This window comes from Fopius arisanus, unplaced genomic scaffold, assembly GCF_000806365.1.
Source record: "Fopius arisanus strain USDA-PBARC FA_bdor unplaced genomic scaffold, ASM80636v1 scaffold00011, whole genome shotgun sequence".
Lineage (NCBI taxonomy): Eukaryota > Metazoa > Arthropoda > Insecta > Hymenoptera > Braconidae > Fopius > Fopius arisanus.
In genome coordinates, this window is record NW_011887750.1 from 172,186 (window position 1) to 199,870 (window position 27,685).

General features: G+C 40.0%; 1 protein-coding gene across 7 annotated transcripts; it reads right to left on the reverse strand.

Moving 5' to 3' along the window:
- Positions 1-100: 100 nt before the first annotated feature.
- On the reverse strand, positions 101-25,858 carry LOC105262751 (voltage-dependent L-type calcium channel subunit beta-2). Of its 7 annotated transcripts, none has more exons than XM_011298501.1 (11): positions 25,503-25,858; positions 16,841-16,936; positions 8,281-8,397; positions 7,808-7,927; positions 7,279-7,489; positions 7,062-7,156; positions 6,897-6,902; positions 6,442-6,578; positions 5,768-6,309; positions 4,916-4,954; positions 101-2,327 (listed from the first exon to the last, which is right to left on the reverse strand). In XM_011298501.1, exons 1-11 carry the CDS (start codon positions 25,683-25,685, stop codon positions 2,074-2,076), a joined length of 1,800 nt encoding a protein of 599 aa, XP_011296803.1. In that variant the 5' UTR covers positions 25,686-25,858; the 3' UTR covers positions 101-2,073. The 7 variants fall into 7 exon arrangements, with proteins under 7 accessions (XP_011296803.1, XP_011296802.1, XP_011296804.1 ...); XM_011298500.1 differs by having other exon boundaries at positions 7,062-7,159; XM_011298502.1 differs by lacking the exon at positions 16,841-16,936 and having other exon boundaries at positions 7,062-7,159.
- Between the last annotated feature and the right edge of the window lie 1,827 nt (positions 25,859-27,685).

Below are 27,685 nucleotides of genomic sequence, written 5' to 3' on the forward strand. Positions count from 1 at the left end.
TGTAACGGAGATAATGCTGGTTGATCTGTCATTTTCATTTTAATTTCTCTTAAATCCAGATAATCTCGTATTTTCGGACAATCATAGAGACTTGAGTTAATTTTTTTTTGTCCACAATTTTCTCAATTTTCCCCTGTTATTCTCGCCTTGTTTACTATTTACACGAAGTAGCGTGTGCGTATTTTGAGTTTCATCATTTCACTGAATAAAAATAGGAAAATAAACGAATGAATGCTACAGTGAATTGTTCTCTAGCTGGTCGATGATCATTTATATTCATTGGCTACACAACACGCAGTAAAAACTCTTTTTTCCAAATATCGTTTAACCTCAATTAACGCGACTCACCTCAATGCTGCAATCAAGTTATATATATACATATACATATTACTCTGTTTTTAAGTATACATATATATATATAGCGCACGCTGGCACGCACGTAAAAACGTATTTTTTTAAATTTATACACTCGCAATAATCGGATGTTTGATTTTTTTTAAATAATTCTCTCACTCAGTGTGGAACAATAAGTCGAGTATATTAGATTTTTCCTAACCATCGACTTTCCTCTGGAATAAAGTCAACAAATGCCAGAAGACACCAATTCTGGCCCAAAAACATATTTACTTATCTATTTATATTCTTGTTTCTCCTGTTCTTTCCACTGTTTACATCTAAGTTGCATCTCTATCGAATGAAAATGATATAACTCTAATAAGAAAAAGAAAAACGGTGAAATAATAATTGAAAAAAAAAACATTACTTTCTGCTCTCATAACCCTAAACAGTAAAATTGTCACTCGCCAAGGATTAAATTACTCAGTACAATTTGTTCAATAATTCGCCATTTGTTCAAACTTCTCCATCAACAACAATCGAGCAACCGATGTGAATATTAAAACTCGACCCAAAGGATCTGTGGGTACTCTCACCATTTGTTCAATCTCATCACTCATAATCTTACAATTACTAATGGACAAATAAGAAACATTAAGTTGCAATTGGTCGGTCACAATCGACGAAAGACACGAGAGTTCAAATGAGAGAGTGACAGCATTGGGTGGCATCCTTTCGTCGCTTCTATAGCCCAGAATTATTTTCAACTCGACACAAATAACCATCGCCCCGGGGGCCATTTTTCATCATAATTTCAGTTAAATTGCATCCAGAACTACTAATTATGTTTATTCCGGATTCACTGTCTTGAGAATAGAAAAAGATTCAAAGTAAAAGCCCAAAGAAAACACCTGTTGACCGAGTCCCCCGATCATTTGAGTCGACTCCCATAATTATCAAACTCTCCTTCACTCAACAGTAATAAAGCCATTAAACTCCACAATTCTCATTTAGTTGCTCGCTATAACCACGAGAATTGCTCTGATTTTAAACAATGAGATCCCCTCCCACAACATAAATCAATCCATAATTCATTTGGTCGATCTTCGGATAGAAGAAAAGTATCATTACCCTAATAATCAATAAATATCTCACTACTCATTCCAGTGAGCCAACAATGACAATTCCCCCGGACGTAAATGAAAATACGATAAAAATAGTCCGGAGTTTAAAAAGTGCTATTATACTTCATTTACAATTTAATGAGAGATTACGTGGTTTTGGGTATTTCTGGTGAGACGTTGGTCTCCTGGATTTGAAAAAAATTAAGGATGCTTAGCCATTTTCAGCAAATCTCCATTTTTCACTTTTCACTGAAATTCCTGATTTTTTTATCGACTCATATTGGAGCACACGAAAAAAAAACTCCTACTTACATTTACTCTGAATTCAATTAATTGAAAAAAACAATCAGTGGGATTTGAAATTTCGCTGGAAGTTGAATCCGTTAAATTCAATCCCAAAAATTACCAGAAAGAGAATAATGAACAAAATATAACAAATGTTTGAGACTAAAAAGGATTATTTAAAAAAGAACTTGCGATTTTGGATAAACATCCTTAAGGGAAGGCAAATTGCGCACTGTAATGAAATAACTTCATCATTCGTTTAAAACTAAAGGGCGGTAGTTTTAAGGTGGGGACACCGCTGTAGCGATAAGCCCCGGGGCTCCAGCTCCTAAATGGCATTGAGTGCCCTCGAGTCTTGCTGTCGTCGTCTTGATACACTACCATAATCCACACTACCACCTAGGTACGAATCCTCCTCAGTGCCATAATCATGATCCCTCTCTCGCTCTCTCTCTCGTTCCCTCTCTCGTTCCCTTTCGCGTTCCCTCTCACGTTCCCTCTCACGTTCCCTCTCTCGTTCATTGCGATCAACTCTCTCCATCCTGGATCTCCTGGTGCTGCCATGCCCATAGGAACCAGTCCCTGTCGATAAAATTCAATGATCATTATTCCCCAAGAATTATCACATTGGGACAATCATCAAAGGGTATCACTCGTTAAATAATCACTTTAAATCAATTGAATGTGGTTGTCATCCCAAACAAAACAACTTCCTGTCTCTCAGGTGGTAATTTACCTTCAATTCCCATTGGATTTATGTTCTATACTATTCAACACGAGTACAAAAAGCTCAAGCGCAATTCTGCTCATGCAACTGCTCAGATGAATTAAATAATTCATAAATAATTTGTGAATGATGATCGACCTGATGACTGTCAGGCTCAAACTCGATAATTGATGGTCTCGCGGTATCACTAGTTGGTCTAACGTTACACATGTTTATATGTGTACTAAACCGTTATTTTTGTAACGTGGACTAGTCTAGTTGATAATAAAAATCAGTATTAGGCGGGATCGCATACAATTCGATGGGGAATTACTAGGCGAATGATTATTTGTCAAAAATCAATGGATCTAATCGATTAGTTTGATACCAATATATAATATCGATCTTTCGCGAAGTGGAATAAGAGTTACGAAAAAATTGCTATATTTGTGAAATCCAATGATATTTCTGGAAAAACCCATTGAATAAATCGACTTGTTACCTTTTACCCCTTCACAAGGAATTGTTATTGAATGGATAAAATCATTCGCCCGATAACAAATCGACGAATCGTATCGATCCCGATTAGAAGATGGAGGGCTACTCGAGGGGGATATGCTCTATGATGATTGATGTGGTCCAGAGAGTTTCACGGTTTTTTTTTGGGGGTAGAATTTGCAACGATTTTGGTTGATCTCATGCTTCAAAAGCGTAAGTACTTACAACGCGACCTCGCCAATGGGTGCTCGCGGTCTCATTGTTTGACGATTAATTAGATTAATTACTATTCCTCTCTCCCTCTATGTCTCTGGGTCTTACTGACTCCAAGTGGCTAATTGCTCCACGAGTTGATTGTTATTTATTATTCGATTCGATTTTAAGGCTATTCTTTTGTGGATACGGCGAGAACAATTTTTACGGTTTTTAGCGGATTCGAGGGATTTGTTTTTAAATCGATGGTTTAGCCCTTTAGGCTGAGTCTCACTGCTTTTCGGATGATCCCGGTCGCAGCGACAGCCTCGACTGGTCCACCACAGGACAATAGAAATTCAATAATTGTGATTAAATATCGGGAGTAACTCGGTGCCAATCGATTGTTTTGTTTCAATCTGGATTATCTGTCTTTTTATTTCAAATCTATTTGTGGGTAAAATCAATTGTATCACGTCGAGGGGGGAGATATAAAAGTAAGACTGTGACGTTAGATCTCCAAGCTGCAGATAATTAATAACAAAGTTGAGAAAAGTGTCAAGTGAAGAGAAAAAGTGCACAAGTGGGGGGTGGCGGGTGGTAGCCAATTGTGCACTGAGAAAAAAAATTACGTCTTCGTGTAAGTGTGAGTACATTTACTTGCTGCAGGTGAATGCTGATGAATAGTTGGAGTAAATTTGGTAGTGGAGTTATTTGACAAGTGCAATTTTTTTTCTCGGTCCAGGGTATAGGGTGGGTGGGTGGCTGGTAGGAGACAGAGAGCAAGAGGGAGAAAGATAAAGAGACTAACGCGGGTACGAGGGGGGGCCTCTCCCCTCTCGTTTCACTGTTGTGGGTACAAGTGCTGGGATCCATACATTGCCGCTGAAAAGAAACACAGAGTGAGGCTACCAGGTACCCTCAGTGCACTCGAGCATATCCTCGACAGGGACTCATTCATTTTTTCCCCTCTTTTTTTTCGATACAATTGTTGCCAAGGACGCGTCCACCACGGTGTCGAGATTTTTTTTTTTTTATTGTATTTTTTTCGATTGATCGATCACGGATTTTCAGGCAGTTATCGAGAATTTTACTGGGGATTCGTTCAGTTCAATAAATGAAGAGAATCCAGGAGCAAAAAGGGTACAACGAGATGAGTGTAATATGGGGAGAGAACTTGGTGGAACTTTTCTGAGTTTTAGTGATTCCGCAGCGCTGTGGAAGTAGATATTGACGAATATTTGGAAAATCAACTAATTGTCATTACACCCTGGCCCCAGAGGATTGATCCACGATTTTTGGGGGTGAAAATTGATTTTTTTTCAAATATTAATTTTTCCAACAACCAACGGTTCATTTAATGTATATTCATCTCATATACGAGAATAAAACTCTCAGAGACGAGAAAATCAATTCAGACAATGCCTAAAATTCCGATACACTGTACAATCACTAAAATTCGCGAAAATCTGCCCAAAGGACACCCGATCTCCAAAAAATCCTCAAAATTGTCAAAATAAAATACTCTGACCTCGTTCTACACTTTTCTCCTGAACCATTAATAAATCTACAGTGAAAAAGAATCTTTTGCCACTGAATAATTACACAACTACATGAACATTACCAAAAATGCAGTAAAGTACATATCGAGGCTATGACAAACGTACCATGAAGCCATAGATCTACCGAGAGCTACTCCAAATCTAAATAACTACACCGGTCGATATCAACACTAATTACTGGGGTAATGGGTGGGGGGTGGGAAGGGGGTTACCTCTTTTCTCATGTGCGTAGTGAGAGACGTGATGGCCACCTTGGGTTGCATTAAAGATAAACAGCGGGTGACATTAATACTACCCTATTACTCAGTTCATGATAACAGTGATAGATATTGATCAGTGACAGTTGTGTGTGCAGTTGAAAATTGAAAATTCAATACTCAGGGAAAATCATTTATTATTCTTCATAATGATAAAAAGAATGAAAATTTGTTGGACGGTAACAGATCGAGATATTGATTTTTGGCAATCTGTTCAGAACCTCTTGGGTCAGAATAAATCGAACTGCTTTTTGAATACTTAAATGACTCAACTCATTTTTGGCATCGCTCGAGGAATATGTTATGTGTAATATATTCCAGTTTTCATTAATTCGTAATTCAGCCATTTTATCATTTTAGATTTAAGAATACCGAGATTTTTCCTGAGAATGTGAAATCTTTTTTTCTCTGTGCAATGGCCCACCGAAAAAAATATACACTGAAATACGTGAAACTGGCCGATTTGTACAGAATAACTATAAAATATATTTATTCTATATATTTTCCATATATTCTCAATATATTCCCTGAAATATATGCAGTCGGCTGATATTCCATATTTCGCGTATATTTTTCGATGTGAAGTTTGTGGCGTGTGCTCAGTTGAAAAAAAACGTGATTTAATCAGATTGAAAATAAATTAATAGAGATGGTCGGCACGTGATAAATCAAGATGCTGAAGTCATAGAAATATAATATTAAAGTAATTCGATGCATAAACCACTAGATATCTAAATATCGTTTATATGTAATCATCTAAATATCGATCAACGTAATTGGTGATAGGTAGATTATTTTGATAAATACCTGAGGGTACGCGAGGTGCTAGAACATCACCAGCTGTTGTGTCAGAGGGTGCTGTCATGGCACGGGGGACTGGTGCGACAACTGGTGGATGTGTTGCCCCCCAGTATGCCTCCAGGTACTCGGCAACATGCTCACATGCCTCGTCCAACTGATTTTCATCAAGTATAACATCAAACATCTCCGGTGGACACTGAGCCAACTTCTCAGCCGCTACCATTTGAACGTTCAAGTGACGCGTTTGGGATTTGCCACGTGATTTAATCAGTCTCTGCAGTACTTTTGGCGATGAAATTTTCAGATAAACTATTATTGGTGCTAGACTGGTTTTAGCCAACTGTGAGGGATGATTTATCGTGTCACAGTCGAGGACAACAAGTTGAAGTGTTCGGGCAAGTTCGAATATTCTCTCTATCTCAGCCTGAACCTCGGCTAGACAACTGCTTCTGCTCGTTGAACGCTCCATTATCGCTCGTTTTGTTGGATTGTTCAAGAGTGATTTCTTTGCTAGCGATATGTCCGCCATTACCCTGGTTATTATGATCCTGGAGAGACAAAACATATTTTCGTGTTAGATTTCAATGTCTTCTTATCAGAACATTTTTTTTTTCTTCACAGTAGAAATTTATTTTCTATGATTATCATTTGTAAACACTTGTTTGATAGTATTAGCTCACCGTCCTTCAAATTTGTGCTTAAGGTAATCAAAAAGCGCCTTCTGCATCATGTCCGTCACTTCGTAGCCCTTGAGTGATGGTCCAACCAGTACAACTGGCCTCATAGATGGTACTACATCGTAGGGAGTTGCAGTTTCCTGGGGATTAAATTGTTTGTTAGTCTCTCGATTCTGGAGTTCTAGAAATTAATTCAGTGCCAAAGAGATAAAATGTTCGATTTTTTAAGATTATCTCCTCGCAATTTTTGATGTTGCTGTATTTATTTCTTTTTGATATTTTGTCATTGATTTTTGACGTATAGGATATCGATTTCACTTGATATTGATACGTTCTGAATATTGCGTAAATCATCAGTTTGGCGGAATGATTCTAGGATTCTAGGAGATTCCATGGTTTAATCTCTTCAGTCCTGAATTCAAAATTTAAATGCATAAAAATGATGAAAAACTACTCACGTAGGACTGTATCGGTGGCCGTGACCCAGAGTGATGAAAAAAAAAAAGATTTTGATTGATCAATTAGTTGATAAGCGAGGGTGAAGCATTAAGAGGGCATTGCACTAGATCCAATCACTGAATGTATTGAGCACAATTGGATTCAGAGGGTATTGTCAATATTACCGGTTTTTTGAAGAAATTCTTCCGCTTCTCCTTGGCTGGTGGTGTTGTGAGTGTTGTCTTGCCTGGCCTGGCATTTCCCACACTGTCGCTATCATCTCCTTGTGGAAATAATCAAGAAAGATAGAGAACACTTAATTGGGCTGTGGGATTGGGAAGACTCTGGCGGTATTTTCCGTTGATTGCGATTGGAGAATTGCGATTTGGTTATCGATATTACCTGGTGTTGGTGGAGTTGATCCACGCGATGGCATACCACTCTCCCCCAAATTACCCGATGAACCACCTCTCGTTGAATATAAACCCTTTGTCCCACGTGCTGCACTCGCCTGGACTCTTAGGGCCTCCAATTTAACCGGCGATGGAATAAATCCCACGTCCGCATTCTCTTTCACGAGCCTGCCAATCCACCAGTTGTTGTCGTACTTCTCCTCCAATTCGAAATAAGTCAATAACATTAGAACATATTTTTTAATTGCATTGGAAGGAATAGTCAGTAGTAATATCACGGTGGCTTCAGGGAAGACAGAGAACTTTCAGGCAAATGTCGCATTAATTTTCAAGGAGATTTTTAAAAAACTCCCTGTGCACTCGGAATTTTTCGTCTGCAGAATTTGACAGAAATTTGTTTTGGAACGAAATTGAGAGATTCATTTGTGGGACTTCCAGTTTTCAATTATAATACCGAGATTTTAATATACTTAAACCACATGTAAGAGCACTCGGATTGAAATTCTTGATAATATTACCTTGATGTGAAGAAAGTCCCGAACGTCGAAGCTGACGGCAGAGCCGTGTACCGGTGAATCATCGTCAACCGAGCCATCATAGCTGACATTAGTCCTGACCGCAAAAGCCACAGGTTTCGTCTGAAATCCACCCCAAATCATTGAAAATTCTACCCCCAGACGAGTTGATCCAATTTGCTCAAAAAAAAAAAATCCGAAGATAAAAAAACACCCATGAAATTGCCTGACAGAGATTTCCACTGGGAAATAGCACCTCCAGCCTCTCTCCCTCCCTCGAGTCTATCACAATGAAAATTTAATTCCAACATTTTCCCATCCCCATTTCCAAAACAAAAGACATCCCCCCCCCCCTGCATTTCCAATATCCCGTTAATAATCACTGAATCCTCCCCCCCCACACAAAATCAAACTTTTCCCGATACCTCACTCCCCGACGACTCGATTAAAAATCAAAAGCAACAATAATCCCTCACCCTGGCTTTTTCAAGCTGAACCAGTGCCTGTCTCTCCTTTTCTCTCCTCAGACTCTCCTTCTCCTCATCTAAGGACAGATCCGAGCTCGGTTGTGAGTAGTTCGAGTCAGCCGAGCCCTGCAAAACAAATGAATACAAATAAATACCGGCCTCATTTCATCTGTCATAAATGAACAAGTAATAGTATCAACTCCTCCACAACCCACATTTATCCCTCACCCTCGTCCATCCCCTCGGTAAAATTCAAATGCGTGGAAAATGAAAAACGTGACGACTTGAGTTTTTAATTACAATTAACGAATGAGGAGGAATAAAAAAGTAAAAGTAGAAAATTGTTATGGGAACGTCTGCACGCTTTGTCAGAGGGGCAAAGGGGGGATGAAGGGTTTGTGGGGATGGAAAGGGGATGGAAAGGGGGTGGTGTGGGTGGGTTGGGAGGCGTCTCGGACGTCTCGAGGGTAACGGTATCCGTGGCAACGGCCTCGACTCACCCTGCTTCACCCAGAAAGTCTTTTCCGTCATGCCGAATGCCAAGACTGTAGTCATGCGCATGTTACCAATTACTCGACTTAATAACAACAAATAAATGACAATGATAAAATATTGATAATAATTTACCGCGATAACGTAGCCCATTGATTCGATAAATTATCGATGTATCTACGCGACTGATTAATTGCTCACTCAGTTGCTCTTCATCGTGTCTCTTCACCTCCAATTTACCGGAATGATTATCCAGGTCATGGGTGATACAAGTACACGAGTACTTATTATTATTATTACTACTATAACCGAGGTATTGGTGAATTATTTTTTCAATTCATCGGAAAATACCTGTGTGAATAGCTTGTTGTAGCCGGAATTGTGCTGATTGTAACCTATCATCGCCGTACGAGACGATACGCTGTCAACAGTCGTCTGCGCAACTCTCTCAGTTTATTTATCGCGATATTATATTATTTATATCACTTATTCACACACATGTTCAGTAGCTTGGTAACAAGGGCTGGTATTTCGCCAGTATTTTCCCTGTGTTTTATCATTAACAAAAGTTGGAGTCATCGTTATGCACCTCGGAATTCCCCGACAACCACTGATAACAGAGAAAACACCTTTTATCACACACCGATCTACCGCATTGCGCTTTTTTCGTGAATTTTTTTTCTCATTATGTACGTCCTGTGTCTCTGACCGGGCGATTCAACTGCATTGTCTCATGTGGCCTTTTATTGCCGAGGGGCTCACCTGAGCCACTGGAATTCTCTACCGCATGATGTCAAGATTTTTTACGCTTCCTTTTGCAGCCCATCCAAGCGCCCGTACTTAATTCATTAAATTGTCACTATCAAGTACCCGACGATCTCATTCTATACCGGAGTATTGAATGAGTCGAACCTCATGGTGAGAGCAACACTCGATGAAAATCCGAATAAATAAATCCAGGGGCACAAATAATGAATTCCAAGAGTTTGTTGTACCACTCGGAGACATCCACCCCCACCGCTCTTTCTTATTTATCCATTTTTTTCCGTTAACTTTTTTTGCAAAAACTTCATGTAGAAAAAGCGAAATGACTAACGAGGGAGAGAAATGCAGAAGTGTTTGCTGGAGGGTATGAGAGATGAGTAAAACGGATAACGTTAACACAGCGCCGACGTGACACTACAATTGGGGGTTGATCGCGCAGACGCACATGTCGGTGGATATCCTCGTGCGTTGTTGATTGAATCAACGACCCCTTGTTTTTTAACCCCCGACTACAAGACTCGCCCTGGCACCCGCATTCGGATCCGCGTCACCTCGAGATTCAACTTCCACTCATTATTCTCCAGTAAGTCACAACCACAAATTAAATTCTAACAACTCGAGACATTCCATTCCACATTTCCACCGAACTCATCAAACTTATCAATCCGCGTCTAATGTTGCTACGCAAATCGCACCCCCCGTCACGAGCATCACGACACGACGATTCACTGGCCCAGTCACTCATTTTCGATTGCACGTGTAATTTATATAAATTATATATAAACTGTATGTAAACGATATGTCAAGTATATATATATATATATTTAATATATATGTAAGTGTGTTTTAAAAATTTTCGTCAATTTTCTCCGGTGATTTAAACGCGCGAGCTGCCCCGGCCGGCTGTCGGTACAGCGGGGGGTGGGGGCCAGGGGGTTCGCGATGACGAGTTTGTTGACGAGCTCTTTGATGACTGGATGCCGGGATACGTGGCCCTCCTTTTTACCCTCACGATTACTGGATATTCGACTTTTGCCCGTGTCTGCCGCAAGGTGGTAGCAGTGCAAGCAACCCACAACCCCCTCGTCATATCGATCCAATTCCGACTTTGCACTCTGTCCCTGTTGAAACCACCCCCGTGGTGGATTTTACTCACACCCTCGTAACTCATGATGATACGAAAGTATTACAATTCCGTGTTTATTCGGTCACAATGCTGCGGCCACTGCACCCAAACGCGCCTTATTTCGCCGGTTTATTACCTCTCTTCATCGATTTTCGATTGTTTTTTTTTGTAGGGGGGGTTGGAGGGTGAGGGTGCTGGGGGTGGAAATGGGAAGTGGTCGTTTGATTGATGATGTTCGAGGGATCTCTTTACCTTTCTGCGGCCGAACGGCTTATACTGACGGCCCATCGGCCGTCGCATATGATGCGCCATTTTTTATTATTTTTTTTTTTGCAACGAGGAACTAATTTACTCAGTTTTTACTTGTACTCACACCCCGGGTTCGTTCGGCTTTTTTTTTTATATCGGGGGATTATTGATTGCTAGTTTATATTTATCACTGGGGTCAGCTGTGCACCTCCATTTTGGGGTGGTGATTGGTAAATTTGGGGGGATTGATTAGATAATTCGTTTTAATCTCTTCATCGTGATTTGGGGACTTTTGGGGGTTGATGATTATTATTCTGGGATTATTTTTGGCACGTCACGTGGAGCCCGGATGGGGAAGGGCATCTCGATCAGCTGTTTCGAGGAGTCGACGGGGTGGAGGGCAGGGATCGATGGGGAAGATTTTAAATCCGGGGAGATCACTGGGGCTTGGTCGGGGTGATTTTTCGATATTCGTGAACACTGATTTTCGAGGTTTACGGGGGCAACGAGTGAGTTGGTACTGTCTAGATCTGCGGTGAGAACGATCATTTTGGAACGCAACGCAACCTCATCTATTTATAAAACCGCGGCACTACCACTGCCAGCAACTCTCATCACCCCACCTCTCAATTTTCATTCTGATTTTGTCTCACACGAGGGATTCCTTTTTTTACAAACCCACGAATTTTCTGGGACCTTCGATCCCCAACTCGAGTCATTCTCAATAATTTCGAATAGTGAGCTATCAAAATTTATCCAATTCTTCGGAAAAATTACGACGTTTTGAACTCTCTGCAATTCATTAAATTCAGCTCTCTTTAATTTAATTTCCACTGGAGATAATTCATATGATTCGATTGAATTTAAACCGAATTTTATTAGACATTATCAATGAATTATGAATTCAATCAGTTGCCTCAAAATAGTTGTTATCAAATCGTTGAAGGATTCGATTGGATATTGGGGATGTGTCAGACTCACCGTTTATTCGTTGGTAATTAATTAATTTCGTTTAGAATGAATTAATTATTTTAATGGTGAAATGAGGTGCCAAAAAGTAGAATCGGTAATATTTTCTGGAATGGCTAGGGTGAGATAACTCGAGGCGTTTAATTATTCTGGTGTTTTTTTTGTCGTCGGATTTTTAATATGTAATTGATTGACGCATTTACCCTCGGATCGTTCACGAATCTGCCAAGTTTTATTATAGCTGCGGAGGAAATTGTCGAGTTATAAACCGACGAATTAAAAATCTACGCATTGACGTCAAGTGTATTTTGAAACTTTGAATTAATACCGCGGGTTTTTTTGGGTAGATATCTCCAATACCTTCCGCGAAATCGGTAGATAAAGTAGGAAATTTTGTCACATTTAGGGAATTCCCAGTGGACGGCGCTAGAGGACACGACAAGTTTGAAATTATTGATCGAAGTCGAGATATGGAATTGATAGATTAAATAGATAACTCAAATAAATAGTCTTGATCCACGATTCTCAGAAATCCTAATGGATTTTTTTTTCGAAGCCGTAACTGGATACCCAATCGATTTGTTAATTGATAACCAAATTTTTAAGGTAAAGTACATTTTCATAAATGTAATTTGCATTTGTTTGTGACGTTTGCAAATGGATAAATTATTCATTTGAGATGGTAAATAATTAATTTTGACTATTACGATTTCGAAATAATAAATTCCAGGGGTTTCGATTTTTTTACATTTACCACATTGAACTCGTAATTCATGTTTTTAAGATCGTATTTTATGGGTTTAAAATCGTAATTGTTATCTGTGTAATTGTAATTTACAATATCAAAAAAGGGATTTAGCCGTTCCAAAATATTGTAAATTAGATTCTTGATGATGTACTTTACATTGGATTTTTTTTTGCATGAAGGTTAATTTTTTAGAAACAAATAGACTAAGCGAATTGTCAATTAACTCAGTTATCGGAATGATGAACTTTCACGTGTCTGCAAGTGCTCCGTTTACATACGGTACACGAGACACCGATTCCATGTGGAGAAACCCGTTTAATGTATAAAGTACAGTTAATACATTATCGTAAAACAGTGGAAAAGCATTCACCTCGATCTGTTGACCAGAAGAATTCAATCCCAGTCCATACTATCATGAATACTTTGAAATTCAACTCGTTTCAATTCAAAATTTGATATTCTCAATAGATTTTCCATAATAATTCTCAGTAATTTTAATTAATTCAATAACGATTTCCCCAAATTCTCATTTACTCCGAAAGTTGAAACATAATAAACAATAATTAATAATTAACAGATACCGAGTTAAATTATCGATTATACTTCTACATCACAGCAGATATTCCGCAGATGAATTTCCCAAATGAAAATGCCAATTTTTCCTTGAAATTCTCCCCGCAATTCCAGTGCAATGAAACTCCCCCCAAATGAAATCAAAACAAAACGTAACAAAAACACGAAAAGGAGAGAATAAAAAAAAATACGACAAGTGCTATTTCGCCAGTGAAAAAAAAGAGTCCAGTCATCCCGGGGACTGGCAAGCGTTTGACCTTGATCTTGGAGTTGGTGTGGTATTCGGTAAGGTGCACCGGCGCTCAAATAAAAGGTGGCGCTCGAGGGGTCTCTGGAATTGCTCTCATGTTGACTCGCGAAAAAGAAAAAAAAGAATTGAAAAAAAAAGGCAGATAAATGTAAACAAAAGTGCAAAACTCACCCTTTCTCCGGAAAATGGCGATATCAGCTAAAGCATTAGCATTTTTATTTGCAAAAAAAACTCAACGATTTTATCCGATGATAATAATAATAAAGAGCAATAAAAAAAATGAGGGGAACATAGAGGACTTAGCCTGCGGTGTTGCGCGCTCGTATAATGGCAACGTGTTTTCGTCTAATGTACTTTTTGTGGTGTCCTTGATGGTGGAGTCTGCGAATGCAGAACTACAGGGTCCGATGGGTTTTGCGGCGAGAAATGGCGGTGAGGGGAAGGGGGGGGGGCGGCAAGGGGGGTAGAGACAGGAAGGGAAAAGGGGGAAGGGTGGTGAGGGGTATAGGGCAGGGGGTATAACTAAACCCTGAGTAGAGAGGCGCAAAAATTTTTCGTCGGTGTGTGAGGGGCACACAGAGTGCACCCCAACCCACCGCAACTTTGGGCCTAGTCAAGGTCAGTATGGCATTGCCAACCCGATTCGATGGGTCCCTCGGTTGTAGTTGTGTTGGGGCCCACCCGTCCGCCTGCCTTGATTCGCTGACTGGTTCACGTCTCACCTCGCGGGCCTTATGCTGCACCTTGTCGGGCCCTACCCCTCATTTTTCTCATTTTTTTTTCTGCTCTTTACTTCATCTTTTCTTTAACCATTCCTTTTTTTTTCGATACTAATGATGCCCATTGCGAACACAGAGACGAGGTGTTGGTTGAGGACTTATGAGTACTTGAAGTCTTTAGTTTTGTGGAGGTTTTCCTTTGGAATTGAGAGGAAGTAGGAAGTTGCAGAGAATTTTTAAGATCGTGCTTTCGTGGATTCGTGAAATTATTAATAATCTCTTTGGGTATTGAACGAGCAGGATTATTAACAATTTTGTAAATAACAAAAAGAAAGAAGGCGAAATTTGAGTAGAACTTGTTTACCAGCTCAAACGAAAAATGATAATCAGTGTTGATCCTAGAATTATCTAGGAATTATCTAGTATTTGGTCCTGATTCGCTGTTGAAAAGATTTATCTTCCTAGAATATGTCGTAATTTAGACAAAGAAAAATATTTCTACCACACGATTGTGAATCCTCAATCCCCAATTTACGATTGGGGAATTTCGTGCTGTTACCGTCATTCCAGTGGATTAAATTCAATTGCCGACACAAGGGGTAGGCGAGGGGGAGGGTGAAGGGGGGGAAATTCTAGTCGGTTGGTTTATATATGTAGGTATTAAACCCAGGGGCCTCATAGTCGTTATCCTTGAAAGAGCCGGCGTGCACTCTTTCGTTTTGTTTCGGACGCATAGCCGGGGCCCAATGAATAGGAGGGCAAGTTGACGCGTCGTTTTGCGAAGGTAGAGAGGATAAAATGACCGAGAGAGAGAGCCTTTCAAGAATAATACCCGCAGAAAAAAGAAATTATTTAATTTCACCAAAAAGTCACCTAATTGTGGAATTCGTTAGAACCAATGAACATGGCACGAATAAATTTATTCATCAAACATTCTTCTCTCAACTTCCGGTAAAAATTGATAATTAATGCAGCAAATTTAACATTAATGCGGACGAAGTGAACAGCAATGTTCCTTGCTTGGAAAAAATGTAGGTTGTTGATTTGTGAACCTCCTGTTTAGAATAAATCGATTTGCAATTTGAATATTGCAGTTGCGAAGTGATGAATAAGATAAGTCGCATTTGAAGTGTTATTAAATGTTAATTATCTGAAGAACTAGTGATTTTAGAGAGAGACATTGGGGGACTTTTTGGAGGCTGATTAAATTTCCAGGAAAAAAAGTCTTGTCATAATTTCTGCTGAAATCCATAGTTTTTTAAATAAATAAAAAATATGTAATTCGATTTATCTCAATTTAACATTTCACTAGTGATTTGAATTCAGATAATATGCATATATGAAATAATCAGCAAGATAAAGATTTATCATGTCATGGAAAATGTCACTGGATTCTAAAGTTCTATGTTAATGAAAATTAATAAACATGAAATCCTATTGGTGCTGAAAGTAAGGAGTCATGTGCTTCTCCGTTAAATTCGATTGATTTCCTTATGTCCCGCGAAATTTTTCATCAGAATTAGACAAAAATTCAGTTATATCTCTAAAATTGAAGAATTTTTAACAGCGAGTAGGAGCGCTTTTTCTCCGTGCAATAAAGGAAGGCATCGCAAATTTTTTTTCTCAGGCACGTCTTATAAATGTGGTTGAAGCAACAATAGAATTTTCTATTTTACTATTCTTTGAGCTACACTTTTACCACAGTTGCACGATTATTCTTTGGGATTTCCTCGAGCGGACAATGGAATCCCGGCAAGTGCAGAGCAGTTGAGGTTTTCACGGGAGAAGGAAGATTAGTCCGGGTTTTGCTTGATAAATTTTTGTTGAAAGATGAAGGCCTTTTAACCGACTTGTCGATGAACAATAGAGAGTGGGCCCATTTGCTTAGGCTCTCAGTGAGTGTCCGGAAAATTTATCCCCAAAAAGGCATGTCCAATGAACATTGGGCCTCTTCGGGTCCATGCCAAGGGTCCCAAGGGACGAAAAATGACCGCGGGCAAGTGACTTTCGACTTTGCCTCCTTTGCAGTCATTTCAATGGATTAATTATCAATTTTTGCGGATAAGCAGAAGATTGCGGTACTGTGCGAAAACTGTCAAGCATATTATCAAGTGCCAGCGTGGATCCATCATTTCCATTTTCAATTTTTATGGATTTCAATTTTCACTGATTTTTCAATAAATTCTGTAATTTAAAAATCTTGCAATTCCAAATTCTTCGAAAAATCAATGGAAACTCCGAAGTTCAGACCAATTACTCCATGAAATTGTAATTTACGATGTGGAACGGGTAATTTACAACTTGGAAAGTCGTAATTTACGAGATCGAGACTGCTAATTTACATTTTCGAAATCGTCATTTACGTTTTCGCAATCGTAATTTACATTTTTCAAATCGTAATTTACGATCTGAAACAGGCATTTTTAACCTCCCAATGTACGTTTTCAAACTCGTAATTTACCAGGTTGGAAGTATCGTAAATTACGCTCGAGAGGACGTACATTACAGTTAACTCTTTCGTTGGTACTCGTATGTCCATAAAGTGGGAGGGATAGTGAGGGGGTAAGTGAAGAGTAAAGCGATAGATGCAAGGCTCTTTGAAAGTCCCAGTGCAACTTGATTCGAACAATTGCGGCCCAAGTGCTGTTGCTTCACTTGTGCAATTATTATCTACTTACACCACCTCGTCTCCCCTGTGGCACACCCAAATTGACCAACTGCAATCCGTCACGACTCCTCTCCGTCGCCGTGTACACCTTTCCGTTTGACCTTGCCTGCAAATATCCACGTTTGCAAATATTCATCTCAGGCCAAACAATCTCAACCTCAACTATTGATTTTCCATATCACTACACGGCGAATTCATTACCGTCTATTCTCTGACTCCTATGTCACTGATTAATGCCCCATTATCTCTCTCCAATACCCCACCCCCTGAATAATCGTCCAAAAAATGTAACGATATGTGTTGGAGTGGAGTTTTTGGAAAAAGAAAACAAGTGAGAATGGTATACCTGCCGGTTGGATATTAAGGAGAACATCATACCCTCGTCACTTTGGCCGTGCTCTTTCCATTCCTCCCCCTCTAACCCCCTCTAACCCCCTCTAACCCCCTCTAACCCCCTCTAACCCCTCGTCAAGTCTGCCTCACACTTATTCCATCCATCCTACATTTTTTCCCCCTCTATTTTTCATTATGCGCTCTCGTTTTTTCGTCCCTCTCCGTCCGCTCCTTTGGCATTTTTTCTCCTTTTCCTTTTCTCTGTCTCTCGGTTTGGGACTCACTTGAAAGTTAAGCACATTAGGGTGGAGTGATGATGGAGATGAGGGGGATGAGGGGGATGGATGGGTGATGGATGGGGGAGGGGGTGAAAATTGAGGGAAAAATGAAAGGAAGGGGGGAGTGGGTGAGGGGTGCACCAAATGGCCGAGTCAAGAGAATATCCCCCGCACCCTCGCGCAGGTCCATTCTCGGTGGCTGCGAACCTTACCTACCTAACCCCGGACTTGAAGAAAATGCACTAGACCCACCACGTACACGGCATTCCAATTTTTTTCTATTTATTTCGGGGAACAAGGGAGAGGTCTCTATGCCAGTCGCTTTATTCTCGTTTGAATCTTTAGGTGGCTCTGGGGACTCTGAAATCGATTGGTAACTGTGAATAAAAACGAACTTTGCTTATTACGTGACATGAAGTATGTCGGGGAGATTAGTTTGTGGAGTACCTGGCTTTCCCACGGCCAAGGAAACACTTTGTTCAGCGTATTTTTGTGATTAGGCCGACTTTTAGGTATAAATCAACAACGGGCTTTTTTTGGATCTTGAAGGGAGCACATCGATCGCCTTTGTTTCTCATGAACTACTTGGCTGACTTGGATATTTATTAAAAATTGAGGAAATCAATTCCAACTAGTTGAGTCGCTTCGCGACTTCAGGTAATGAAGTTTCAGTGAAGTATTCCATTATTCATTTCATGAAATCGTAAACCGTGAGTCGTCATTTATGCAAAATAGTAGATTGCATTTTTTTTGTCTTTCCTAGATAAGGAAATTCTCGAGTTAAAAATTCGCTTTTTATGTGCATTAAAGACAGCAATTTTTACTCTCAATCGCGCGTTTTTTTCCCATTCAAGGAAAGCAACTTGAAAAATATTTGATACTTTCCTGACTTTCCCCCGACCCCTGAATATTACCCTATGAGTAGTATTTTTTATTATTCCACGACTGCAAACTTCGATCACCACTTGAAAATAAAAATTATTCTCAAACGCATTAAATCCAAGACCTCAAACATCGAGCCAACCCGCCGCCCATTAATTCCGGAATTAATCAATCAATTAAAAATCACATTGGTGAAATAAAGAAAGAAAAAAAAAAGAAGTCACCGAAAATGAGACACGAGACTTGCTGGTAGTCACGTGATCCTTCGAATTGGATATAAGGCTGTAAAAGAATTTTAGCCGAAGGACCTTGAGCGCCTTGTACACCTCTACACAAGATGCTTGCCTTTAATAGCCGGGAATATATCGTATACATATACGCAAAGGAGAGAGAATAAAAAGGCAAGAGCACTGAGAGAGTGAGAGATATATCCGCGTAAACAGCGAGTCGGAAAAAGAAACACATACACGATTTCCAAGAATAATAGAGAAGAGAAGGAAAAAGGAGATGAAGCCAAAGGCGTTTACAATCGTAGGTGCGGAGTAGCCCTAAAATCCCTCTTTTCCCTCTGGGCCCCTCTGGGCCCCTCTGGGCCCCTCTAGGCCCCTCTAGGCCCCTCTGGCCCCATATACGCGGGTTTTTAAGGCAAGTAAGAGGCCCAACGGCGCACGGATAATGCGTATAATCAGAAAAAAATTCTTCTTGAATAGAGAAACGGTAAAGAAATAAAAAAAATTATGACGCCAACACTCTAATCCCTCCCCAATCCGTATACTTCGAGACGGATGCAGCAGCTAGAAAGGGGGAACTCATATTTGAATTGAAAATTTCCTACTCGAATTTACCCTAAAATAATATAATGCCAAGCAGTCACGCAGGCGCCATCTGACTAATGCACAAATTGCTAGTTTGCTACTTTTGCATCAATGTTATTTTCTAGGGGTTCTCCCTACCTTCCAGGAGGTGACTAACGCCCAATAAACTATTCATAATTGCAATACTAGGGAACTCGTCATATTTCCTGGGGAATAATTACATTATTGGACTTTTTCCGCAAGAAGGGGTAGTTTACCGAAATTTTTTCAACTGCACAGAAGCTACCTATTCCAGTTTAATTAATAAATTACTCTCAATTAAGATAATTAACGTAAATTAATCTTTTGAACTACCAATAAGTTTTTTACTCTAAAAAATTTGTTTGAATCAAATAATAATAAATGAAAATAAGATGAAATGATAATGGAAGAAATATTTAAAAATATTATTATTCGAATTTCGAATTTTTTCACGATAAAGTTCTCAGTAAAAAAATAACAAATCTGAATTAAAACCAAAGCCAACAAAATCAAGGACTCGCCGCGATTTCCAGAGGGAATACGAAAAAAATCTGAATTCCCAGTGGCAATCCAGAGAGAAGAATAAATTGACGCAAGAAATTTTGAAACTACTCGAAATAATAAATAAAAAGGATGAGGAGTTGAAGACGGGAAAGATGGCATTGTTTCCAAGGATGGCAGCAGGTAGATATGGATTGGACTAGAGAAACTGAAAAATAGAGGGGAGAAGTTAAAAGAAACAAAGAGCAGCAGCAGGGACTGCAAGGAGGTACTGAAAGATCAAGGCAAAAGCAAGAAAACGATACAAAGAGGGACAAGAGAGCCCAGAGGGCCCAGAGGGTTCACCCCCCCTTTTTTCCCCCTCATCCTGACCATCCCAAATGGACCCAAAGCTTATGTACCCATTTTTATTCTCCAGTCCCCACATCTATATGTAACTTACTCCAACTCAACTACATTCAGCATCATTCGATGGTTCTGCTACCCCAAGGGTAGTTCTTCCACTCCATACCAACACGCTTCAAAATTTCTTTGAATCTCAGTCACAATGTCATCTGAATTTACCATTGTAGGAGTCTTAATTCAATTGCAATTAAAAATGCTCCATAAATTTCTCATTTATCTCGCAAATTCAAGAAAATTGGGTTTTTCATACTGAATTTTTCAATGGGCACTCGAATTTTCATATTCGTCGTGAAAATTCAACATCAAATACAATTGAATTTCGGATAAAGAGAGTTAGAAAGTCAAAAATTCCCGGAATAAAAAACCATTAATTGTTTCGTCACGGATAAATTGTACAGAAATTTTTAATTTCACTATCCGTTATTAAAGTCTCCAGTTTTTCAATTAAAAATCTCAATTGTAAGTTCCCAGTGCACCTATACCTACTATATATTTACTCATTACTCATACACATTAAACATCGGTGTCTGCCCGAGAGAAAGAATAAAAATAAAAAAAAGTCCAATGAAATAAAAACGAATAGTCTCATCTCTTATTCCCCCGGTTGAGGAATTTTTTTCATGTTCTTTTGGGTTTTCGGGATTATACCGGTGTTGCCTACTATAAACCCGAGGAGGAGAAAGGGAAATCGTGCACATGTATTTTTCTTGCGACTATAAAGCCACAAACAAGACGCTGGTACATTTGCCCAGGGATGTTTAAACCGTTGACGAGAGTAAAAATCTCTTGGATTTTGGAGGGGACAAGAGAGAAAGAGAGAGACAGCAGGAGAAAAAGAGGAGGCAGTAGCTCGTAAGCTAAACTTACCTTTTCTACCTGCTTGTCTGTCTACCTGACCACCCCTCCCCCCATTATTCCTTTCTTATTCCTCTCTTTACCCACACAGTACTTTGGCTACATTCTTTCTGCTTCAAGAAATCATCTCCGGTTGTTAGTTTTTTTTTTCTTCATTTATTTTATCTCGACTAAATTTATGGGTATTTTTTCCAACTCTCATCCTCGGGATGGCTCTTTTTTTTTACTCATTATTATTATTATTGAGTGTAGAGGTGCGGTGGCGATCGATCGAACGCATCGAGTTGGTACCTCTGGAATAGCTTGGAATAGAAGTGATGTACGTTAATAATACGTGTGTGCATGTGGGGTTGCCCCGTTACGAGCCACTGGTTCTGTACATCATCCCCTTTGGATTCACGTCCTCGTGATCGGTAGCTTCTTATTAATGCCTCGGTGGGAAGGAAAATTTATTTAAGGATATTCAAGTGGAACTCTCGGCGCTCAGGGTTGGATGCTGAGCTTCTCCAAAAATTTATCTTGATTTTTTGAGAATGGGATAAGGGTGGGGCTGTACGGACACGTGGGGTAAAATATAACTTTTCTTATTTTTCAATTTTCAATTTTCAATTTTCAACTCAGTAGCAAGGGATGAAGGGGAATAAGTGAATTTTTCTTTTTTTTCTCAGTTTTTAATGGTTATCTCTGAATTTAAAAGAGATGGCGGAATTTATTTAGCCATTATCATTTAACACTCTATTGCTGGATTCAATTTGAGAATGAATTTATTTAATTAAAAAAATAAAATAAAGTGGTCATATAACTCCTTTTTCACATGATTACTCATGATGAAGAGAAAAAGACAAAAGTCAAGGTGATAATTTTTGGTCTTCTGATTGTAAAGTTGGAATGTTGAAATTTAGTGAAATTAAAAATATCTAATGGCCTGAATTATTTATGAAATATCCTAACTCTTCCAAATGTAATTTCCAACTAACTCCGTTGACGAATTAACAACTGAACCATCCACAATAAGTTAATTTGAATGCATAAGGCACACATAAAAGCCATGAGAGAGCCTAGATATAAATAAAGTTTAAGAAATCATATGCGTTTTCTCAAGCGCATTTAACGTTGAACATTTAAAACATGAGTTACATTTAAGATTCAAAAGTGGTTGGCAAACTCATTTTAAGGAGAAAATTGTCTCAATTTAATGGAAAAGACAGTGTAATTTACCGCCGAGTAAACGCATAATACGATGAAAATTGTAGTCCCCAACGGATACAAAATCGTAAAGCAAGGATCTGCAACCGTTAACAACCTTAAGTGTAATTTATGTTCTAAACGCTAAAGATAGATACGCTTGAGAAATCGTAAAAGATTATTTCGTAAACGTAATTCATGTTAAAAATTTTTATTTAACGCAACATGAGCTGTGAGGCAGTTTGAAAGGAGAGATGTACAATTATCTGTTGGACTGTCGAGTAAAGATGTTAATTTTCGGAGTAGGTAATGGCTGTTTGTCGCAACGAGATAAAAGATTAAGTGGAGAGTTGAAGTGGCCAGTATTAATGGTGTCCCCCCGCCATAGTTTCATGCCTCAACGAACTTGAGAATTCCATCGGTTTATTATGGACGGATGCGATAGATTTTTATCTCACTGAGATTTTTTTTTAACGGTTCGAGACCGGTAATATGTTTTTTTTCGGTGGTATGGAGCAAATGTAGGAATAAGTTCGACCCAAAACCAGTCCCACCATCGCTGGATTGTTTTTATTATTATTATTCGATAATGAGGAACAACGTTCGTGCACACGATAAAAAGGTCATGTAATTTGGATATTTCTTGTAGGATTATCGAGAGCCAGGTGCTCAGACCGTTCACTCACTCGAATAATATTTCTTTTTTCATATTTAATATTAAGTTATTCATGAATTCACTTAATCGCCTCTCTGCACCTAACCTACCTGGACTATCGAGTTTTTTTTCTCTTTCTTTTTCCTTAAATCTCAACGTGCTTTAGCCTCTGTTGTGCGTGTGTGTTGCGTTTTTTCGATCTGGCCTCTCGGCGAATAATCAAGGTTTTAAAATTTCGTAGAAAACCCAGGGCAGGTAACGAGCGACATAAATTCTTTATTAGCGGTGTGGGGCCACCCATACCCGTTTATTTCACGGCTCGTCCTTTATATCTCGGTGAATTTCCTTCATGATTCATTGGAAATACTTTTTACCTCGATTAGAAACAGAAATTCATTTCTTCGACGAGCGGATATTCACCGTCCGCATTTCTTATTCATTTCGTAAAATTTTTCACCGAATTGAAGGTAGTGTTCCTCAGTCTGAAATTATTCCAATTTTCCATTTAATTTTCATCCTAGTTTCTCTTTATCAGTTATCCAATTTTCATCGATATTTTTCATTGAATTTCGATAGTACGTTATAGTATTTTTTCGTTTCATACTTTTATGAATATTTCTTTATAAAAGTATCAATCGCTTGAGTACTCAAGAAACGTATCATTTTGATTCTACACCACCATGAAATCATTAAAAATCGTGGGGATTCAATGGAATTTAATGCTGAATTTTCATGAGATAAAAAATTCCAGTTTGTTTTCAAATACCATCGACCACCGGAAACAAGCAAAATTTTATTGAATTCTTCCACCCCAAAATCAATGAGAAAGAGACTAAAAAATCTCCAAAATAACGTCATCTCAAACACTGTCGATTCCAGGAGAAGATATAAAAATTCAAAAGGCAACAAAAATAAATAGAACAGTATCCCCCGTATTTAATTGGGCCATTTCGCGACCGACTAGATCTCCCAAAACTAAACCGATGCAACAGTTCCGAAAAATTGAAAAAAAAAAATTACACCGCCGTAATTCCAAAACATTTGAGCATTAGTGAGGCTGCGTTAAACTTGGCAACGTGGCCCATTGAAATTGCCGTAAAAATAAATAAGATAAATGAAGAGAGAAGCTGGAATTTGAGATATTCTGCTGCAGCGTGAGGATGAAGAAAAAAGAGGGATATACGCCCCCGTAGTTATTTCGACAGGAACCATTTTACTCTGGCTCAAAAGAACCTGTTCAATTTCTGTGTGCACCTTGAGGTGTGTATGAAGGTGAGTAAAGGAGAGGTAAAAAAAAAAAGAATAAATGGAAGGAGACACGATTTTTGAAAGATGACCAAGCCCAACCGAGAGCTGAGAAAAAGGATGAGGGGATCAGGTCAGGTCCACCTTACATTACTCCGTCAAGGGATTTTTTGGCTTTCGTGAAATCGGAAATATCTGATCATCCTGTCATTTACCTGCGCACTAGGTCTAAACCCCAAGAGCAACTCGTTTTGTGCTCTCAAGTTGCCTTGCGTGCTCCCAAATATTTCGAAATATCGCCGGATAAATTCACAAATACATTTATCCCCATCCATTTAAATTCATTGTTCAATACCCCTCATTATGATTATTTTCCGAGAAACACATGGCGAATGCTGCACGATAGAGTTGCAATTAATGCACCGCAATGATCTACCCCGTATTTTTTTTTTTTTTTCATTTTTACATTTCTAAGAACCGTAATTCAACAAATCCGACAAAAGCCCGAGCTACCCTCCGGGCTAATGTGTCGCGTACTTTTTTTTCTCCATCTCGTGCCAACTTTTTGGAAACTTGGGGGAAGGGGGACAGGTGTACAAGTGCACTGGGGCCGGGTGCTCAACAACCACCTCAGCCCAAGTCTCCTCTCTAAGAATTTTAAATAAAAGTCCACTGAAAAAGACGCGAGAAAATAGTAGGGGAAGCTAATACGGGCACGCTTAAGATTCATAATTCCAGGAATTTTATTTAATTTCGCAAACTAGAAATTACCATTTATATAAGATAGCGTGCAAATAGTCTACCAACTCGCTACTGAGTTGAATCATCGCGAAAAAAATTGAGCGAAAGAAAATCTCCATTTGACCCACCCTCCCTTATAAATCTTCGAACCGAATTTTTCACCCGCCAGAATTGCCGCAAAATCCGTGAAATTCGAATCTATTGCAAACTTCACTACCAGCTAGAGCGACTTTCTCTTATTTTACGGTAGAAATTTTCGAGATAAGTGCAAGAGTGACTTATATCAAGAATAATCGATCGTCAGGTTTCAAAACAACAAATTCCTCGAAACAAACGATTCTTCCCTTGAACCCAGCGCTCTTTTTTTCCTGTATCGAACTAGGCAGCCACCTGAGAAAAAAAAAACAAATAAAACCATATCCAACACACATGGCGAGGATAATTCGTAGAGTGGTAAAAAAGGAAGCGAAGGTTGCGGCTGATAAAGGGCACGTGCGAGAGAGGAAACCCGTTCGTCAGTGGACTATCCCTTAACTCCGGAGCAGGCGCACCTTTCACTCCTCTTCGCTTGTACACTGACCTACATTCCGAGCAAACCGGGTCCAGAGTAAATGGCAAATCCCGAAAAAGCCGAATCATAGACTCCACTCGCATGGAGCCCCCCGAAAGAACCCCCGAATCGTCGAATAAAGATCAACCAGCAAAAAACGAAAAAGATAAAATAACGGAAATGAAGAAAAAGAGGAAAAAACTCACTGGATTGGTGGAAGACGCGGCTTGACCAGCAACAGTGGTGTGCCCCTCGTACTCGTAATCCTGTTCCCTGTGTCTCCTACCGTGATCCGCGAGTCCCTCCCTTGTCTCCCTGTGATGATCCCTCTCCCTTAAATCTCTACTCAAATCACGTTCTCCAGTTCTGTCACGGGGCTGCCTAGACATCGCCGGCTGCTCCTCCACCTCTTCTTCCTCTTCCTCCCCCACCTCGTCAATTTCGTCCTCGTCCTCGTCCTCAGAGTCAAGAAGCAGCCGTTCGGTACCAAAGCCACCACCGGGGTTGCCGTCGCCACGGCCGGTGACTCCCCGTCGAACGGGATGACGCCGTAGGTCACACCATCCTACACCACCACCACCTCCACCGCCTCCACCTCCTCCACCTCCTCCACCACCGCCTCCCTCCTCGTCACACGGACTCCCGGCCACCCCGCGGCTCGTTAATACACCTGGCGCCCTCACCTTCTTTCTACCAATGGTATTATCCTGCAACCGCACTGACGCCCCACCGTGGATCTCCGTAACATCACCGTAATCAACTATATTAACTTTATTCCTTCTTACACTTAAGTCTTGATAATTCTCACCATAATCCTCATCATCCTCATATCCGGGTATACCGAATGACGAGGTTGGTGATAATACTGGTGATTCACTGAAGAGTACGACGCCTCTTCGTCGTCCACCTCTTGTGCCGTCGACGCCACCGCTTTCGCGGGGACGATCCTCCCGTCGTCTCGTCACCACTTGAATTTTTTTTCAACTTTTTGACGGAAATCACTGACCAACGCACAATCAGCGTTCAATTTATTCACTCTGTTAAATGATCATCGATTATGTCACCAGTATTTATTCTCCCTTTTATATTCTCCACTTCCTTTATCCCCCTGTTGGTATTTTTGTTCTTGTTGTGTATTGTCTCCGTTTATCGCGAGTTTCTCCAACTCGCGATTCTTCCTTCTGTTTATTTTTCAATTCCTGGGAATAATGGGGATGAAAAAGGCCTGTCGATTATTGTTGTCCACGGGTGAGGTGTCTTTTTTTCTCTTTTTTTGTCTTCTGCTCTTCTTCTGTAGGACAAAACCCGTGGAGGTTAGGTGGCACTGGTTGGCAAGGCTCAGCGAATGTAGGGCTGTAGGTCGCGTTCACCCGTTTCACACCCTCCCACCACCCACAGTCCAGCCGGAGCGACTTTTACTCAGCTGCAATGTACCCTGGCGCAAGGGGTTGCGGCGTTTCACTGCTCCAACCCTCCAACCCTCCAACCCTCCAACCCTCCAACCCTCCAACCCTCCGATCCGCGGTACTCACCCTAAAAAAATTCTCTTTTCTCTTTTTCTTTGTCTCCTCTATATCCGCACTCGCAGATAATTTCGCTATTTTCCGCCACGACAACTCACCCAGATTTATCGCCAAACTGATAATCCAATTTATATGTTTCTCTTATCTCCCGTAACTTGATTAGGCGACAGGATTTTTCATGGATTTATCATAGACTGTTCACAGGTAATTTTCGTAGATTAAACCTGTTGCGAGTGTCCCAACGATTTTTCAGGTAATCGAACTCGTTTCGCCGTTGTGAAACTCGCTTGTACTTTCGGTTTATTAATTTATTGATAAACCCTGGGGTTTATCGAGGAGTTGGAGACAGTGCTGATGAATTTGGGAGGGGGGGAAACCACTGGTAATGAATCAATTGTCGTGATACACGAAAGGAGCCAGTAAGTTGTCCCAGATACGGTAGTCAACAGTTTTTCGAGAACTCGGTGACGAGGAAAACAGGGGTATCAGCACTCTCTCACTTTATGTACAGTAACTGACACTGGGTATTCATTATCTATTCGGCCTTGCACAACCAATAACTTGGATTATTGAGGGATAATAAAATGGGATGATAGAAATTTTCACGCACGTTGACTATGAGACGGAAAAATCACTGGCGGATAACGTCGTACGTTTTTCCGAGGGAATATTAGGGATTGAGGCGGATGGGCTTCGCGCTTCCCTCGGTTACTCGGTTTTCCTCGGTATTGTTCGCTAATAATCGAGAATTTTCGCCCCGTTTGCTTGATAGACCGTGTTACGTCACGAATGTGTTATAGGTGAACCTGGGGATGGCTTTTATCGATTGGATACGAGGGCGCATGCGAGAGGATCATCGTCGCTGG